Source organism: Kryptolebias marmoratus, linkage group LG11 (genome assembly GCF_001649575.2).
Source record: "Kryptolebias marmoratus isolate JLee-2015 linkage group LG11, ASM164957v2, whole genome shotgun sequence".
Classification (NCBI taxonomy): Eukaryota; Metazoa; Chordata; class Actinopteri; order Cyprinodontiformes; family Rivulidae; genus Kryptolebias; species Kryptolebias marmoratus.
The window spans coordinates 4,028,272-4,048,300 of NC_051440.1; the positions used below are offsets into that span (position 1 = coordinate 4,028,272).

Sequence of the window (20,029 nt, forward strand, 5' to 3'; positions counted from 1 at the left end):
GTGCGGGTTTTTGATGTCTTCAATGTTTTTCTCTTTCTTACTGTTTATTCATTGTCACATGCTGTTTTTATTTTGTTTTTTAATTATGTAAAGCACCTTGAAATGCCTTGCTGCTGAAATGTGCTATACAAATAAAATTTGATTGATTGATTTATTCAAAAAGCTACCTACCACGTGTTAGATACAAGTTGTTCATAACTTTTACACAAAGCCTCACTTTAACATGTCTAAAATATGGAGTGGACAGGATTTGACTTTACTGTCATTAAACACACAGTACAGTAAAATTCTCTCCGGTGAAACATTTAAAAAACAAGTAAAAACAGCGTTAGCAGCTAACAAGTTAGCAGCTAGGATAGTAAAAAGACTCCCTATTCCATCTGCTGCCCTCAAGCAAGAGGTATAAGACAATAAAAGCCAGAATATCACTTTATTAAAATAAAAATAACTTCATTATATTAGCTCCAGCTTTACCAGCAATAAATAGTAATAATATTCTGATAAGGTGCATACTACATATATAAAACAACAAGGTACTTCTTCCTTGTGAGTACTTTTTTTTTTTTTTTGCTTGAAATAATGACCTCTTTTCTTTCTGTACCTTGAGTTTAAAGGTATGCAGTATTGATGTCAAAGTATCACTTCTGTTACCTGCGTTTGCTCCACTTTAATCCCTGATAATTTCACTGTTAAGCTGCCGAAACTCAAAAGGCTACGTCTGCGCCGTGATAGGCCGATTCCTCAGCAGCAAACAGCCAATGGCGCTTCAGGCTTCACACAATCATGTCACAATGGAAACAGGAGTTACCGAGTCCTTATGTAAGCAGCCAGCCAAAGACTCTCCTTTTGCAGCCGAGCGTTTCTGTGTCTGTCTCGTGTCTCGTCCGACTGGCATCCTCTAGCTTCAGACGGCCTCCATCTTTGTGCACCTGTGGACACGGGCACCGGCGGGGCGTGTGAAAAGATGGAGACGATTGTCACGAAAAAAAAAAAAAAGCCACATGACTCTTTGACTCTTGCCTAATTAGCAGGTGATAAATTCAAGCAGTGAGGGGGGGAGGGCCATAATTATCCTCTAAAACGGGAAGGTCTCCGTACAGAGAGTGATCGCTTTCATCCATCCTGACACACATCTGTCCTGATGGGAGCAGACGACACCCCCACCCCCACCCCCACCTCACTGAATGGTTACAAGTCTGTCAGCTGAGAGCTGCACAGTATATTCATGTTCCAGTATTATATGTGTAATATCCATCCATGCAGTTTCTTTACCTAGTTCTTCTTTCTGAGCCGGTGCCTACCTCCAGCAGTCACTGTACGAGAGGCGGGGGACACCCTGGACAGGTCTGCAGTCCATCACAGGGACACACAGAGACAACCGAGACAACCATTCACGCTCTCGCACCACATTAGGGACAATTTAATTTAGACTTTTATGCAATATCAGTATTGCAAAAGATTTTAATAAATCATATAAAAAATACTCCCCTGAAAAGTGACACAACATGTGGGTTTATTGCAACTGACACTTTATTAAATAATAATATCACAGCTGGATCTTTATGTTTTCCTAATGTTGTGCAGCAATAATATACTGTCAGTTTGATTTTATGATAAAACCCTGACTGATGTTAGAGATCAACCAATGAGAGTTTCTGGTAGCACTTTATATTAGTACACCGTATTTAGCCTTATTTCATCATTAATAACTGATTAATTAACCTTAAAAACATCATTAATAATTGTGTTGATTTTGGGCTGATTTCCACAGGAAAAAAAAACTTAAATAGTCCTCACTTTGGAAGGGTTCACCAAAACTTATCCAACTACTAGGAACTGCCTTAATTATTAATGCACTGCAGGATGAGTATATAATCAATTCAAAGATTCTCTAACCATTAATAATGTCTAACACATGGTGTGAAAGTACATTTATATGACCATTTACATACATATACACATAGTTAATTTATGAGTTATTAAGCATGATGTCAGGGTTCCTGTGTGTGAGTGTGAGTATGAGTGATGCATCTGTTCCAGCAAGGATCTTGGTGAGGAACCTGGGCAGCCTACACAGGTGGATCTCATCAGCCTCATCAGTGTTGGGGGATAAAGGAGCAGCAGAATCTCCACTCAGTGCTGGATGATTAACGTGCACCGGTAGTCTCTCTAGCCGTCTCTCGCAGTTCACTGTACTAGAGATTTTGGATTTGTTTCTTCGGTTATTTTCCAGTGATCTCATAGCCCTGTGCTTTGCCAGCCTTTAGGTTCGCTTCTGGATTGTCTAGCTGGATCAAGTTCCATTGTTTTTTCCTCCGGTGGATGAACCTGCAAGCCTGCCTGCCCGCTGCTTCCCCCCACACCGCTTCATCAATTCTCTGGCACCCAGTCTCAGGAATCTCCGCGACCCATCCTCCACACAGGACCCTGGACACACTACCCCATGCTTCTACCAGAACCATTCTAAGTAAGCTACTTCATTCTGCTTCACTGACAACCTCATTCTAGGACACCAGTAACCCCACTCTCATTCCAGGAACTTCTGATTGAACGAAGCTACCAGAGGGAAAAGCAGAATTGTCACGGCCTTTAAAGAAATAAAATTAAACCCTTACCTCACTCAGTCTTGTTGATTTTGCATGTGGGTCAGAAGGTTAACGCCGAACATGACATAATCATCCAGCCAGTTTGACCCAGCAGAATCAACTCCAGACCCCAATCTAGATCATGCTGTACTGGTCCGTCATGACTCAATGCTGCACTCATTATATGATCAACAAACTAACACTAACCAGCGTTTAGATCAATTTGCTGGAATGCTTAAGGAGCTTCACCAAAAGCTTGTTTCTGCTAGTCCTCCTCCCGCTGTAGGGTCACCTCTAGCCGCGGATCCCTCCTCTCCCCAAGCCAGCGCTTCTGCCAATCCTGCACAAACTCCACCAGCATCCGTTCGTCTCAGAGGTCTCTCCACCCACACCTGAGCCCTATTCTGGTGAGATAGGTAAATGTGGTTTTTTTTTATTGCAATGCTCCTTAGTCTTTTCTTTTTCGCCCCAAAGCTTCCAGACAGATGCTGCAAAGATATCGTATGTTATTGGTTTGTTAAGGGGAAGAGCGCTAAAATGGGCGGAGGCTAAGTTTGGACAGCAAGTCCTTTTTCAGGAAACGTATGACTTGTTTGTGTCCTCATTTAAACAGACATTCGGGTATACAGAATCACGTTCTGATATCACCCGCAAGCTGTGGAATTTAAAGCAGGGTCGTCAAGCTGTAGCAGAGTTTGCCATTGACTTTAGAACCTTGGCAGCCTCATCTGGTTGGAACACTGAGGCATTGAAGGGAGCTTTTCTACAAGCTCTGAACGAGAACATAAAGGATGAACTAGCTTATCGAGATGAACCAGGTTCATTAGAGGATTTAATCTCTATGGCTATCAGGATCGACAATAGGGTCAGAGACAGGACCCGTTCAAAGAGAGAACTGAGTATGTGCCCAAACAGAGTGGAATTCAACATTGCCCCCACAGATCTATCTCCCGAGGAGCCTATGCAAATAGGAAGAACCAGACTAACTCCTGAAGAACGACAGCGTCGCATGAGGTCTGGCGTCTGCCTTTACTGTGGTCAAACAGGGCACTACATTGCTGATTGTAAGAACCTGCCAAAAGACAAGGCCCATCATTAGCTACGGGAGAAGTGGTGGGCAACTCTGAGAAAGCCTCCCGTTTAACTCTACCATGTTCACTGATTACAAGTGATCAGTCTTTTCAGACATTTGTTTTAATAGATTCTGGTTGTGAACAAAACCTGATTGATGATAACCTTGTTAATCAACTCCAAATACCCACTGCCATTACTTGCCTCAGCTTTTGAACTTGTTCAGGGAGCCACCATTTTTACCAAGCTTGACCTCCGTAATGCTTACCACTTGATCAGAATCCGGGAGGGAGATGAGTGGAAAACAGCATTCAAGACACCACTTGGCCATTTTGAGTATTTAGTTATGCCCTTCGGTCTAATGAATGCACCGGCGGTGTTCCAATCTTTAGTCAATGACGTCCTCAGGGACTTTCTTAATCAGTTTGTCTTTGTTTACCTTGATGATATTTTTATTTTTTCAAGATCTTCAGGGGAACACAAGACTCATGTCCGGCTGGTCCTTCAGCGTCTTCTGGAGAATCGGCTGTTCATCAAGGCGGAAAAATGCGAATTCCATGCCTCTTCAGTGACATTTCTTGGTTATGTTTCGGAAAGCGGGCAGGTAAAGACGGATCCAGCAAAGATTCAAGCAGTCTTGGACTGGCCTACTCCCACATCTCGCAAGCAGCTTCAACGTTTTCTGGGGTTTGCAAATTTCTACCGTCGCTTTATTAAAGACTATAGCCAAACAGTTCTTCCCCTTACCCGTCTCACCTCCACCAAGGCTAGTTTCACTTGGTCACCTGATGCTGAACAAAGTTTCATAGATTTGAAGAGGAGGTTTGCTAATGTGCCCATCCTTACTCAACCTGACCCATTAAAACAGTTTATCGTTGAAGTGGATGCCTCTGATTCTGGGGTAGGGGCGGTGCTGTCACAAATCTCTTCCATTGATGACAAATTGCACCCCTGTGCATTTTTCTCCCGTCGCCTCTCACCAGCAGAGAGAAACTATGATGTTGGTGATAGAGAACTCCTGGCAATAAAGATGGCTTTTGATGAATGGCGTCATTGGTTAGAGGGGGCGGAGCATCCCATTGTTGTCTGGACAGATCACAAGAATCTAGCTTACCTTCAACAGGCCAAGAGATTAAATCCCAGACAGTCTCGCTAGTCTCTCTTTTTCTCCAGGTTCAACTTTACTATTTCTTATAGACCTGGATCCAAGAATACTAAGCCAGATGCACTTTCAAGACAGTTTTCCCCAGATCAGGACATGCCTGAGACTACCATCATTCCACAATCGTGTGTTATTAGAACCCTTTCCTGGGAGGTCAGAGACCAGGTCCTGGCTGCCCAACAGATTGAACCTGGTCCCATTAATACACCACCCAACCGTCTGTATGTCCCTTCGTCCGTTAGAGCTCGTCTCATTCATTGGGCCCATACTGCAAAATTTTCTTGTCATCCTGGCATTAACAGAACAGTCTCCCTAATTAGACGAAACTTTTGGTGGCCATCTTTATATAGAGATGTCAAGAACTATGTGCTTGCCTTCCCCATTTGTGCTCGCAATAAGACTTGCAATCAACCCCCCAGTGGGTTACTTCAACCTCTTTCAGTTCCCAAACGTCCCTGGTCGCATGTAGCTTTAGACTTTGTTACTGGGCTACCTCCTTCAAAGGGTTTCACCACCATTCTAACCATCATTGACCGCTTCTCTAAGGCTTGCCATCTGGTTCCCTTACGTAAACTTCCCACTGCCATGCAAACTGCCCATCTTCTAACTAAACATGTGTTTCGTCTGCATGGTATCCCCTCTGAGATTCTGTCGGACAGGGGTCCACAGTTTGTTTCTAGAGTTTGGAAAGAGTTTGGCACAGCACTAGGAGCTAAGGTAACACTCAGTTCTGGGTTTCATCCCCAAACTAATGGTCAAGCTGAGCGTCTGAACCAGGAGCTCGAAGCCACCCTTCGTTGTCTCTGTTCGTCACACCCTTCATCTTGGAGTGTGCACTTGCCTTGGGTGGAGTATGCCCACAACAGCCACACCTCTACAGCTACTGGCCTATCACCCTTTGAGTCCTCTCTTGGCTATCAGCCTCCTCTGTTTCCTTCAGACGAACATCAAGCATCCGTCACCTCTGTCCGCCATCACCTTCGCCGTTGCAGACACATCTGGACACAGACCAATGCCGCTCTCAACCGGACAGCCGAGGGGAACCGCAGAAGGGCTGATCGTAGAAGAACCCCTGCACCATCGTATTCACCTGGCCAGGAGGTTTGGCTTTCCACTCGTGACATCAATATCAAAGCATCCAATCGTAAGCTTTCCCCTCGCTTTATTGGTCCCTTTGAGATAACCTCTGTTCTCAGTCCTTCAGCCGTACGCCTCAGGCTTCCTGATGGGTTGAAGATCCACCCAGTGTTTCATGTTTCTCTCGTTAAACCGGTCCGTTCCAGTCCTTTCTGCCCTCCTTCCAGACCCCCACCACCCGCCCGGGAGATTGACGGTCATCCTGCGTATGACGTTGCTAAGATTCTGGCTATTCGCCGTTGGGGTAGGGGGTTCCAGTATCTTGTGGATTGGCAGGGTTATGGACCTGAGGAGCGGTCATGGGTTCCCCGTTCTTTCATCCTGGACCCTGATCTTATTAGAGATTTTGAAGCTTCGAATCAGTCATCTTCATCTCGACCGCCGGGAGGCGGTCTTTAAAAGGGGGGTAGTGTCAGGGTTCCTGTGTGTGAGTGTGAGTATGAGTGATGCATCTGTTCCAGCAAGGATCTTGGTGAGGAACCTGGGCAGCCTACACAGGTGGATCTCATCAGCCTCATCAGTGTTGGGGGATAAAGGAGCAGCAGAATCTCCACTCAGTGCTGGATGATTAACGTGCACCGGTAGTCTCTCTAGCCGTCTCTCGCAGTTCACTGTACTAGAGATTTTGGATTTGTTTCTTCGGTTATTTTCCAGTGATCTCATAGCCCTGTGCTTTGCCAGCCTTTAGGTTCGCTTCTGGATTGTCTAGCTGGATCAAGTTCCATTGTTTTTTCCTCCGGTGGATGAACCTGCAAGCCTGCCTGCCCGCTGCTTCCCCCCACACCGCTTCATCAATTCTCTGGCACCCAGTCTCAGGAATCTCCGCGACCCATCCTCCACACAGGACCCTGGACACACTACCCCATGCTTCTACCAGAACCATTCTAAGTAAGCTACTTCATTCTGCTTCACTGACAACCTCATTCTAGGACACCAGTAACCCCACTCTCATTCCAGGAACTTCTGATTGAACGAAGCTACCAGAGGGAGAAGCAGAATTGTCACGGCCTTTAAAGAAATAAAATTAAACCCTTACCTCACTCAGTCTTGTTGATTTTGCATGTGGGTCAGAAGGTTAACGCCGAACATGACACATGATTAAACATTGAGTATGTTGTTTTTGAAGTAATTAGCCTTTATGGGTAAAACATTAATAAACGTTTTAATTTATAGCTTATTGAGCATGAATCATCCTTAATTATTGATGTTTTTATTAGTAATTAATATAACGTGCCACAGAGTTGATTGTTCGACATAAGGACATAATAGACAATATATAAAGTTTAGTTTTGGGGGTTTTCTTGCTTATTTTTGGCCTATAATGAGTAACGGTTTGTTGTTCTTACACATTACATCTACTCGAATCTGAAAAAATAAGCAGTGGTTAAAAAAAATGAAAGCAAATAGTGTGTGTGTGATAATTAATAGCAAGACTCGCAGAGTTTTAAAAAATGAAAGTCTTCCTGTTTGCTGTTTAGCATCTGAAATGGTTCTTTTGAATAATAGGTATATTTCTGTGGTTCACTTCTTCTGGTGTTTCTTATTGTTGTGGCTAAAAGCACCTCTGCCATAAAAGCCACCCCAGTCTCTGCCAACAGGTGTGCTTGACTATTAATCGGCTCAAAGTTGGCAATAATTGGCTGACTAATCAATCAGTTTGCCAGCAGTTGTTCCCTGGTTGGAATCATAAATATGTGGTGCTGTTAAACCGCTTCTCATCGCACAAATAGCACACTGTGAGCATGTCTGGAAACAAAGTCTGTTCTGCCCTCAGCTGGAGATCATGCTGGAGGCCAAAGTGTGGCGGGAGGCGGCCACGCAGGTCTTCTTCGCTCTGGGTCTGGGCTTCGGCGGCGTCATCGCCTTTTCCAGTTACAACAAGCGCAACAACAACTGCCACTTCGACGCCGTCCTGGTGTCGTTCATCAACTTCCTCACGTCCGTGCTGGCCACCCTGGTGGTGTTCGCCGTGCTGGGCTTCAAGGCCAACATCATGAACAGCAAATGCGTCGCCCTGTGAGTACCAGCCTCTGTTCGCCATCAGCTACTCTGACGCCGTCCAGGGGGAAGTTTGTCAAGCAACCGCTCGATTGTTCTGGTTCTCGGAACAAAAAAAGAAGCGAAACTTGGACAAGAATCCGATTAAAACTTGTTCTGTTTTGTTTATTTTTAGTAACACCAACAGGATTGTGGCGTTGCTGGGGAGCGAAATTGAACCCAGCCTCATCCCCCACCACATAAACCTGACTCAGGTGAGTCAGGTCAGTGCCGATGACTACCATCAGATCATTCAGGTCCTCAGAGGAGTGAAGGAGGACAACTACGAGAAGCTGGGGCTGGACTCCTGCAGCATCGAAGACGAGCTTAATAAGGTACGAGAGGGTCGGCTGTGTATCGCCTTTGAAACGGCCGCAGCGTTTTAGGAAATATGCTCATTTTTTGTATTATGCTAGTCTTCAGTGTTTTGCAAATAATAGAATTAGCTTAGCACAAAACTGATAGCATAGCTTTGTCCACCTATCAGAAACATGGACCTGGCAGGATCTCTGAAGCTCATTTGATGTCTGTAATGAAGTTGGTGAAACGTCACGTTACTTCCTTCTTCAAATAGATGAAAACAAACGGTGTCAAACTGCTGGCAACAAAGTGGAAACTTTAGCACCGTCAACCCTTAAAGTTTTCGTGTTTGATTTCGCGCAGCGGGGGAAAAAACAGTTTCTAGTTCTGTTTGCTTCTCGAAACAGAGAGGGGCAAAAGAAGGAGAAATCTGTGTCATGGTAAACTGTGGCAGCCATTTTTTTTCCCATTATTGTAAATATCTATATAAGTCTTGCTTTATCAATAAATAAATAGTAAATGAACTGTACTTACATAGCACCTTTCTAACCAACCAGGCCACTCAAACAGCTTTACAACACAATCTGTGCCCTCCTTTCCCCATCAACACACACATTTATACACACACTACCACATCTCTACAAAACTAATGTGAATAAATCATTCTATGGAGACTAATCAGTGCTTTAAACTCCATTCATACACTGATGGGGCACATCTGAGGCAGTGAGGGGTTCAGTGTCCTGCCCAGGGACACGTCAACATGTGACTCCTGCCAGAAATTGAACCTCCAACTCTCCTCCTCATTGGTGGACAACTGCTCTAACCACTGAGCCACAGCCTCCCAAATAAATAAAATAAATTATGTGTTAGCTACCTTTACTTTTACTAAAGCAGTAATTTACTTGTTTTGGAGTCATTTCAAACAACACCATCATTATTTATTTTACGAAGATAAAAGATTGAAGGTAGTATTGATTTATTTAGTTTGCTGCTACCTCAACTCTTGCCAGACAACCAAAAATAGCAACAAAAAACAATAAGAATATGTCTGCATATTCAGTTCAGTTCAGTTCAATCTGATGAACTTCTGTCCTTGTTTATGATAGCTTTTCTGGGTAATGATGATGATTGTTGATTGGAGGTGCCTGGGCGTTAAAACGATGCTCTGATCTTATCTCAGTTGTCTTAGCAAACACCTCAGGAGCTCATCAGTCAAAGTGGAGGGCTTGTTTGTTGGGGGCTTTGCACAGAGGCTACATCTGTAATGTAATCCTGCCATCAATATGAGCTAATTGCTAGAAACGATAAATGGTAAATGGTAAATGGCTTGCACTTATATAGCGCTTTATCTAGTCCAAGGACCTTGATAAAAATAAGAAAGGGAGAAAAAAACCCAACAACTGAGTATTGTTCTCTTGAGTTCCATTTATTCACTTTAAATTGTCATTCTAACCTCAGGCTTCTGGGTTGCAGAGAACACCAGAGACTGAAATAAATTAAGACTGAGAAGCTCGTTGCCTTTTATGTAACTTTAGTTGCCTGAAGACATCGGGCAAACTGTTCCCAGACGCAGGTTTCTATGAAGCGACAGCGAGAATACTTAAAGCAGTGTTTGAGGAAGTGATTACCTTTTTAGCTCACAAAACTAGACAGAAAAAGAAAAACGGATGTAGATGGAACTGGAGCCAGTCTTCTGATAAAAAGTGAAAAATCACCATTTAAGGTCAAGTGCGGGTAAAAATAAAACAAAACAACACTGTTTTACAGGAAATCATGCAGTGTTATGTGTTGAAATGAAACCAGACGTGTGGATGTTGTGTATCTGATTGCCAAAATTTGTGAAAATATATATTTTCTTGCCTTAAGTGTCTGGAATGAAAGGATTTCTAAAAGCAGACAGAGGGCTGGGGTGTTCCATCAGCAAAAACAACAAATATACAGGAGTTGTCCTTTACTCTGCAGCACGCCCTGTACACAGAAAAATACGAAAACTCGCCTTTTTCTTCACTGCTGTTTAAACCCAGCACTTTGACCCGTTTCACAATAAAAGCCTTCCAGGTCCAGCCTTCCATCAAGCTAACGGGTCTGATTAAAGTGAGATATCTCAGGTAGAAGCCTCGCAGCCGCCCACAAATGCCCTGCTTTTCAATCCCTTTTCCTACCCCCCCACCCCCCCAACAGGCGGTCCAAGGCACAGGCTTGGCCTTCATCGCCTTCACGGAAGCCATGACCCATTTCCCCGCCTCGCCCTTCTGGTCTGTCATGTTCTTCCTCATGCTGATCAACCTGGGCCTCGGCAGCATGTTCGGCACCATCGAGGGGATCCTCACGCCGCTGATCGACACGTTTAAAGTCCGCAAGGAGTTCCTCACAGGTTAGAGAGAATGATGGCGTGTACAAATACTGAAGTGCTCACCGTGTTCTCATGCAGGGACCAGCGTAGGTTTTTGTGATATTGTTTATTTTTTTTAAAGACAAAAAGCTATGTTTCTTCTTCTTTTTCTTTCGGCTGTTCCCTTTTCAGTGGTCACAGCGTGACATCGTCCTCCATCTAACTCTGTCCTCTGCATCCTCTGTCCTCCATGCCCTCTCTAACTGCGTCCATTTATCTCCTCTTTGTCTTTTGTCTCCATATATCTTTGTGTTTTTTTATTGTGCTGTAAAGATGGGATTCAAAGGCAGTAAAGAAAAGAAAACCCAACCTACTTTATAGTTAATTAAACATTTTGCCCAGAAGCCGAAAACAAATTTGGGGTAAAGGGTTTTGTTTTAAAGTAAAAGGTAGATTTATGAGGGTGTATTATTCTGTAACTGTAGATGCTGTGTTTACACGACTCCAAGTTTACAAAATGGGTCGATTTCTTTCCTAAGACCCATAAAACTTTCCTGCGACTCAGTGAAGCTCGTGGTTGGCGGTGACCAACTCCCTGCTTGTCTTTGTGCAGTGGGATGCTGCATGTTGGCCTTCTCCATCGGCTTCCTGTTCGTGCAGCGCTCCGGGAACTACTTTGTGACGATGTTCGACGACTACTCAGCCACGTTGCCTCTGCTCATCGTTGTCGTCCTGGAAAACGTGGCGATCGCTTGGTTCTACGGGATCGATAAGTACGGACGGTTTTTACTTAGAATGTGAATGTGGAAAAAATGCCTATTAGCCTGCATGTGCACAAGCTAACAGTTTCTTTCGATGTTTAAAGCTGTCCCCTCTCCCGCACCGCCGTCGTGTTTGCAGGTTCTTTGAAGACCTGAAGGACATGCTGGGCTTCACTCCGTACCGTTTCTACTACTACATGTGGAAGTACATCACCCCCATCCTGCTGTTGGTCCTCCTGTGCTCCAGCTTCATCCAGCTGACCATGACGCCGCCCAGCTACAGCGCCTGGATAGAGGAAGAGGTGAGTTTTCTGTCCAGGCTCCTCCTGAAATCTTCCTGATGCACAAAACGGTCGTAAAGCAAAGAATGGAGCTGCAGCGAATAGCGCTCGCTTTAATATGTTTGATTTTTTTTAATCACCTGCCGCTAATAGGCGTAAGGTGGGGGATGCATTTCTTTAGGGAATGTCTTTAATTTTATGTTTATAGGTTTGCAAGCAGCAGAAAAGGAATGAAAGTCAGCCGTAGAAAGACAGAGTACCTGTGTGTGAATGAGAGGTAGGCAGGTGGAACAGTGAGGCTACAAGGAGGTCAGAGGTCACAAAGGTGCAGGACTTCAAGGACTTAGAGTCGACTGTCCAGGAAAACAGAGAGTGTGGTAAAGAGGTGAGCAGAGTCTAGGCAGGATGAAGTGGATGGAGAAAAGTTTCAGGAGGGATTTGTGACACAAAGATGGCAGCAAAGGTCAAAAGAAAGGTTTACAGACAGTGGTGAGAGCAGCTATGTTGTAGGGTTTGGAGACAGTGGGACGGACAAAAAGACAGAAGACAGAACTGGAAGTGGCAGAGCTGAAGATGTTGAGGTTCTCCTTAGGAGGGACAATGATGGACAGGATTAGGAATGAGGTCATCAGAGGTACAGCACAGGTTGAACGACTTGGAGATAAAGTTAGAGAGGCCAGACTGAGATGGTTTGGACATGTGCAGAGGAGGGACAGTGGGTATATTGGTAGAAGGATGTTAGAGATGGAGCTGCCAGGAAAAAGACAAAGAGGAGCTGTATGGACGCAGTTAGAGAGGACATGGAGGTAGTTGGAGTGAGGACAGAGGATGCAGAGGACAGAGTTAGATGGAGGAGGATGACTCACTGTGGTGACACCTGAAAAGGGAACAGCTGAAAGAAGGAAAAATTGCAACAATGATCGACACTAAAGTGATCACCTGATACCTGCAGCCTGTCCCTCGCCTGCTCATTTTCCCTTAACTCCTCCTTTCAGGCCCTAGAGAAGACCCTCCGCTTCCCTCCGTGGGGCACCGCGGTCTGCATCTCCCTGGTGGTGATGGCCATCATGCCCGTTCCCGTGGTGTTCTGCCTGCGCTACTTCAACATCATCGACGAGAACCCCAGCGGTCTCTCCTCCGTCTCCTACAAGAAGGGCCGCGTCATCAAGGAGAGCCCCCAGCTGGAGGACGACGCCGCCAGCCTGATCCACGGCAAGTTTCCCAGCGAGGCGCCTTCGCCCGGCAAGAAGATCTACCGCAAGCAGAGCGGCAGCGCTGACGCGGACACGGCCCCCAACGGCCGCTACGGTATCGGGTACCTGATGGCCGACATGCCGGACATGCCCGAGTCGGACTTATAGACTGTTATAGCAAGCCCTGCTCGGTCATCCTTCCTCCTTCATCCTTACTGCGTGCTTTTAGTCACCCGTATCATCGTTGTACATTCCTTTTGCAATGTATCTTTTTTAGATAGCGTAGCTGCTCTGTTATTTGTCGTCTCTGAACCTTATGTGACAGTATACCTTCAAAACAAAGAATGGGACTAAGCCCTGTTCTTGTCTAACCCTTCACTAATTTGTTCTGCTGCTCCCTCTCTGGGCTTTGCCTCCTCCTCCTCCTCACTGGGAATCCTGCTGGAAGAGAATGCTAAAACGTTGATGCTCCAGCAGGTCTACTTGAAGGAAAAAAAAACCTGCTAAAGGAGCAGGTCACGAAAAAAAAAAAAAAAACACCGTCTTTTTGGGCCGTCGGCAGTGTTAACAAAGTCCTTTAGTGTAAATGATTGTGCACATTCTGACTCCCGCAGTAAACACGACCCAGTAAGTACCGAGCTCAGTGGTGGACGGTTCAGTGACGCAGGATTAACCATCGTTTTTGGCCAAAGTTGGAGTCAGCTTTACTGAAACGACGAGAAGACGGCTTCTGATCTCCTGATTGTCCGAGACAAACGTGTGCCTAAGTAATTTATATTTGTTTATAGAATACATGTTGTAAATTTAAAGTATTCTTTAAATACAATATAAATATTATAAATATATTTATCTTCATAGTTTGGATATGAAAGCAGTGTTTTTAAGGTTCAGAAGTACTTCAAATCCTTAACTCATGTCTTTGTTTTGTTTTTGTTTTGTTTTTCCAACAAAAAAACCCAAACAAACTAATGTCCTGTCAGTGTCATCGATTACCACATTATTTTGTAAATAATTTTTCCATGAAATGGCTTCAAATGCTGTGTCAAGATTAAAGATCAAAAGTGATCCGTATCCGTCAGAGTTTGGACTGTTTTCTCTCTTTTAGGTCCCGGGTCTATTTCACGCCGTTTTCAATATTTAATACAGCATCCAGAGATGGAGAACAGGGCTGCCAAAGTGGTGGCCCGCAGTCCAGATCCGGACACAAACAGAGTTCTGTCTGGACCGAGATTGGTTGTAAAATTTCAGTGAAATAAAATAAAATCTGAAGCTCACTGGTATAGATATTGTACCTGATGGAAAGATGGATCCATTTTCCAGCTTTAACCTACAAAAATACTGAAGTAAAAATAAAAGCACACAACCCTGTGTACCAATGAGCAACTAAAAAAACAGAACCAGAGCCATCCTTGTATACAAAATAGCTTTTATTGACTGTTTATTGTTTGGAGTCACAGTAACTTGGAGTAAAATGTAGAAAAAATAGAACCAGAGATCACACACACACACACACACATGAAAATAAATAATTACATTTACATTTGTAGTGGCTTATTTCCTTTTTGCCTTTCCTTTCTACTGTGCTACGGGCAAACAAAGATTGATTTCTTAGTGGATTCGTTTTGGAGCCCTGAAACAAACAAACTCATCTGCGTCCCTTTTTAGAAAACGCTCACAGTTGTCTGATGAAACGTGCACCATGGGAAGATAAAAAAAAAGAACAAACCTTGATTCAGACTGTGAGAACTGGAAAAGTGCACCAAAGTAAAACATCCCCCTTCAAGTATGACTGAAGAGCCCATCCCTTTTGGTTGACTCCTCTGCAAAAAAAAAAAAAAAAAAAAAAAACATTCATTAAATCAACTGAGTTCAACCTTTCAACGCTTCTGCAAGAAATAAATGAACTAATAATAACATGTTTGCTGTCAGGACTTTTCCTACAGCTTTACGTTGGAGGCATAACAAAAGTACCACCAACAGTACAGAATACATCCATCAGAAAGTTGTCAGAGAAATCAAAACCCAATGCATGAATTTCCTCACACAACAATCCTGAGTATACAGCATGTGAGTCTGCTAAGTATATACATGACTGGTGGGGTGAAAGGTCAATTTCTCTGACAGTTATGTTGTAAACAGCTGAAAACAGTTCAATTAAAGAACATGTAAGAACATGAAATTGCAGCCATCAGTTGAAATGTGAAGAAGTTCCCTGGTAATGACTACCAGCCTCTCCAAACCATCATATGATCAGACTAGTGGACTTCATGAATACCTTCAAGATTTCTTTGTTCTAATAAAAGTAAGACCTAAAGGAGAACGAAGGGTTTGACGTTTCCGTGTTGCTCGGATGTCAAGCTGGAGCAAAGGCAAATGGGTCGTTTGTGACCTTGACCTTTGACCCCATGACCTTGAAATCAATAGGGATCGTTCTTGACCCGCGAGGTGTCCGGCTGTACAATTTGACATTTCTATGTTAAAAGGGTTTGACAAGAAACTGGACGGACAGCATCATAAATGAACACATCCCATCTTCAGAGGGGTGACTAACAGTTAAAAGGGAAAAACAGCAAGTCAACCTGATTCAAGATGGCCGCCACAGCCAACTGACCTTAGCCAACACTAAAATGGCTGTAACTGTGTACATCGAATGATTAGTTCTTTATAGTTTCATTAAAACTATTTGGGGTTTTTTTTAGACATTTTGCTTCCACCAGACATACAGACGTCACCTTTCTAAGTACAAAAACAAGCTTTGAATGCATCAGGTGGAAAAAGACTTCAGTTTCCTGAGGAGCAGCATATTGTAGTGGGTGGAGCAAATGTTGATAAAGCAGAACATCGTTCTTTGTGCAGTTTGACTGTCAACGTGCCGGTCCATAACATTTCTTAAATAAAAGGAGCATTATGTACAGGAAGACAAATCGCCTGCCGCCCTGCGTGCCAAGGTTTTAAACAACCACCGTACGTATTTAGAGTACGTGTCGGGGACCACACCAGATCTCTGAATTAGAAACATTTTTTTGTGTGTTTTCTAAAGTCAGCTGCTGGCTGTGGTGGCCATCTTTAAATCAGGTTGACTCCAAACGTTGATCAGCTGCAGACAAACATTCAGAGATATGTTGCCAACAGACAAACACACACGGACACAGGCAAAACCACTGTTGCCCGCCGTTCGCCTTTACAGAAACGTCTTTTTAGCCGTCTTTAAGACAGCAGGAAAACGAGGCAGAGCCTAAAAATGTGTGAATAAAAAAGGTATTTGTCACCTATTAACAAATGAACCAAACCTGATATAAAGAAGCCTTTATCTCTAATCATAGTTTGGTTAATTTGACAGGTAATAAAAACTCACTGGTACATTGAGTTATGTGAGGATTGTTTCTCTTAACTGTGTAGATTTATGCAGATTGTGTAGAATAAAATGGCCACAGAATAAGTGCGATAAAGGCCAACCTGTGAGCTCAGGCGTGATGGAGCTGCTCCCTCATCTTGGCTGCGATCCGCTCTCTCTTCTCACAGTGCTTCTTCAGGTCTTTGACCTCGTTCGGCAGCGTGCTGTTCCACAACATCAGCACCAAGTCCTCATCTGAGAGCCCACACACACACACACACACACACACACACACACGATGGGTGTCCTGCAGAGGAAGTCACACAGCGAGGCGGACTGTTTTCCCCCCCCAAAAAAAGGGAACAAACGAGGACACTTCACGCTCACCGTTACGGTTCTTGTCTCGTGGAAGTCTTCGGCCCAAAACCAGCACCTCGCTCTTCCAGTTCAGCGTTTCTGATCGTGAGAAAGCAAAAAACAAAACAAAACGTTGCACGTGAATGAGAACCACGGCACGCACGGCATGCCGGGTCGTCTGCGCGCCGCCGCTCTGAGGTAACCCTGAGTCTAAAACCAAACAAAACCCCAGCTGTCTCAATTATCTTTATTTTCTCCGCTTTTTTAGTTGTTCCTTATCAGTTCTCACACTCTCGCTGCTCCAACCAACACAAGATACGGGCTGTTTTTGTGGTTCAGAGTTTGAAATCCTGCTACACTCATGAATTCACCTTCAAGCTAGAACAGAATGATGGCGGGAGAACATCAGCTTAATTCACAAAAAGGCTGTTTATAAATGGTAACAAATATCTTTACAATACTTCATACTGATCTCTCTGTCAGGATGGAGCTGGTAAATTATTAACTCTTTTCTGTTTGGATGCAAATTTAAGCCATCTGCCGTTCTGTAATCTACAGATTAAATGAATGGAAAGCCGACGTATACCCACGTATTAATGCAGAGGTGATGGAGCGCACAGAATCACACCTGGGCGCCATGACCTGCAGTGTCTGGTGCTTGGAGAGCTCCAGCAGCAGCAGGTAGCCCCCTCTGGTGCCGATCCACAGGGCTGCAGCGCTCTGCACCAGCAGGGCCTTCACTGTGGCCCAGGAGGGGGGCACCTCGCAGGGCGCTGGCGCCGCCATGCCGCCCCGCCGCCATCTGTAGCCAGAGTCGTTCCTGCGAGGAGGAGGGGGTGAGTTAACGTGTGATTTAAAAGAAGTGACTTCAGTGAGCTGCAGCCAAAAGAAAAACAAGAGAGCTGAGTTTGTTGGACAGAGCGGTGAGGGGCCGTGTGGCTGCACTGCAGGTTCCATAAATCTAAGACTGTCATGTGTGTGTGTGTGCGTGTGTGTGTGTGTGTGTACCTAATGATCTGAGTGCAGTCGATGCAGTCCACCATCCTCTCGCTTCTCTTGTCCCAGACTTCCACAGTTGTCGTCTCAGCTTTGCTCAAGTACACGTATTTGTCCACAACCATCCGAGACACACACGCCTCGCCGCTCAGAGAGCGCTGCTGCCTGCAAGGAACACACACACACACACTACTGTCACACCACTAAGTTGTGAGCCTGCTTGATAAAAAAAGAGACCTTAAAAGGACTTTCTGGACATTTGTATGCATGGTGGAAAGGTTAAACAATATCTTACCTGTTGTAGATAGCTTTCTGAACAGCCTCAGTTTGGAGTTTAAGTCCAACAGGACTGACGAGCTAATGGCTAGTCTAATTGTGACCAAAGTGGACTGATGTTGTTTTAAATCCACTCCAGTCTCTAAAAGCTTATGTCAGTTCCTGTAAAAACCTAAATTATCACCACATTCATATTGTCTGGGTCTTTACAACTCCAATATTAAAATAAGTTGTAAAATGTAAATAAAAACAGGATGCAATGATTTGCAAATCTCATAAACCCAAACTTTATTCACATTGGAACATGGTCAACGTTGAAATGTTGAAACTAAGAATGAAAAAATAAGGTCATTTTGAATCTTAAGTCAACACATCTCAGAAAAGGACAGGAGCAACGAAAGGCTGTGAATGTAAGTAGCATGAATAGGAAACAGCTAGAGGAGCATTTTGCAGCTAATTAAGTTAACTGACCACAGGTCAGTGAGAGGACCAGGGATAAAAATAATCAAATATATATATATTTTTTTTTAGAGAGAGGTTGAATCTGTCACAAGTAAAGATGGGCAGAGGTCCACCTGTCTGGAAGACAGTGCAAAGAAATAGTAGAATAATTTCAAAATAATGTTCCTCAACAAAAAATTTGGAAGACTTTGACTATCCCGTCATCTACAGTTCATAATATCGTGAAAATATTTCAAGAATCTGGAGAAACCTCTGAGCTCAAAGGACAAGGCCAAGAGTTAATATTGGACCCGATCTTCAGGTCCTCAGGGGCCACTGTAGTAAAAACAGGTCTGATTCTGTTCTGGACTCTGGTTCACCGTGCCATCCACAAACGCAGGTTAAAGCTCTATCATACAAAGATACCTGAAAACCATCTATAAACACCGCCATCTTGTATGAACCGAAGCTCATCTAAAATGGATTGAGGCAAAATAGGAAAACTGTTCTGTGGTCAGAAAGACTAAAATTTAAAAATTATTTTTGGAAACCATGACCTCTTTTGTACTAAATAGGAGAGGGAGCATCCAGCCTGTTATCAGCGCTCAGTTCGAAAGCTTGCCTCTCTGATGGTATGGGGGTGTATTAGACAGCTTCCACATCTGGAAAGGTGACATCAATGCAAAAAAAAAAAAAGAATATACAGGTTTTAGAGCAACATGCTCCCATCCTGATAACATCTTTTTCAGGGAAGGCCTTGCATTTTTCAACAAGATGATGTTAAACTTCATCCTGCATCCATGACAGCAGCAGGGCTTCAAAGGAGAAGAGTCCAGGTGCTGAACTGACCTGCCTGCAGTCCAGACCTCCCACCAGCTAAAATCATTTGATGCATCATGAAACAAATAAATCTATCAAAGAAGACCAAGGACTGTAGAACAGCTAGAATCCTCCATCGGACCAGAATGGGACAACATTCCCTCTAAAACCTCCAGCAGCAGCTCTCCTCAGCTCCTGATGTTTACAGAAGAAGGATGCTTCACAGTTGGAAACATGGTCCTGTCTCGACTTTTTCTGATGTGTTGCTGCCATAAAATTCAAACATATCCCTCCCAAAAAATATACAATTTCTTAGATATGTTGAACATGTTCCACTGAGAATAAAAGTTTTGTTTACAGAGATTTTTACATCCTGGCTTTATTTACACTTTACACAACCTACCAACTTCTTCACAACTGGAGTTCAGCTCTGATTCTGTAGTTATTTGCAAGTTTGAATAAAGGTTGCAGCAGCCAGCTGTAACACCTCCTGTGCAGCCTGGGGTTGTTCCGTCATGAACATCATGATATTTCACATCTAAAAAGATGTCCAGTGGGCACTGTATTTTTGGTTCGGAAGCGAGGGAAACGGTTCAACAGAAGTTAGCGAATCCCACTTTAAAATGACCGAAATATCCTATTGAACTTCTCCCTAAACACATAAAATCTCTACATTTCCTAAACAACTTACTGGAAGGGCAGCTTTGGTCTGGTGTCGATGGACTTGCTGACATCGTAGTCGGCAGAGAAGGAGACGATCTTGGTCCCACATCCGGCCCACACCGACCTGCAGTCCAGCGAGTGCACCGACTGGCCCAGGCACACGAGCGGAGTGTTGACGTTCCCCACAGCGAGCGTTTTCACTGGCGGCCCATTCTCCTGCTGCAACGAGCACAACGAGGGGCGTGTTTACCGAGTCGGGAAGACGCGCGGTTCTAATCTGA

The 20,029-nt window shown here is 44.2% G+C and overlaps 2 protein-coding genes across 7 annotated transcripts in view; one reads left to right on the forward strand and one right to left on the reverse strand.

Moving 5' to 3' along the window:
• Positions 1-13,933, forward strand: part of slc6a15 (solute carrier family 6 member 15) — a 33,129-nt gene extending 19,196 nt beyond the window's left edge. The window contains exons 7-12 of one of the 4 annotated variants that reach the window (XM_017430228.3): positions 7,730-7,971; positions 8,129-8,327; positions 10,477-10,669; positions 11,241-11,400; positions 11,528-11,690; positions 12,665-13,933. In XM_017430228.3, the coding sequence (XP_017285717.1) occupies positions 7,730-7,971; positions 8,129-8,327; positions 10,477-10,669; positions 11,241-11,400; positions 11,528-11,690; positions 12,665-13,030 (1,323 nt within the window). In that variant the 3' untranslated portion in view covers positions 13,031-13,933. Of the gene's footprint in view, positions 1-2,040; positions 3,998-7,729; positions 7,972-8,128; positions 8,328-10,476; positions 10,670-11,240; positions 11,401-11,527; positions 11,691-12,664 lie in introns of those variants that run through there. The other 3 variants (XR_005233744.1, XR_005233743.1, XM_017430229.3) reach the window with 3 other exon arrangements.
• Positions 13,934-14,271: 338 nt separating this feature from the next.
• The window catches only part of lrrk2 (leucine-rich repeat kinase 2), a 47,812-nt gene continuing 42,054 nt past the window's right edge, over positions 14,272-20,029 (reverse strand). For all 3 annotated transcript variants that reach the window (XM_037978351.1, XM_037978352.1, XM_017430227.3), the window contains exons 47-52: positions 19,777-19,967; positions 17,562-17,714; positions 17,144-17,373; positions 16,584-16,652; positions 16,319-16,451; positions 14,272-14,682 (exon numbers count right to left, since the gene is read on the reverse strand). In XM_037978351.1, coding sequence (XP_037834279.1) covers positions 16,327-16,451; positions 16,584-16,652; positions 17,144-17,373; positions 17,562-17,714; positions 19,777-19,967 — 768 coding nt within the window. In that variant the 3' untranslated portion in view covers positions 14,272-14,682; positions 16,319-16,326. The remainder of the gene's footprint in view (positions 14,683-16,318; positions 16,452-16,583; positions 16,653-17,143; positions 17,374-17,561; positions 17,715-19,776; positions 19,968-20,029) is intronic.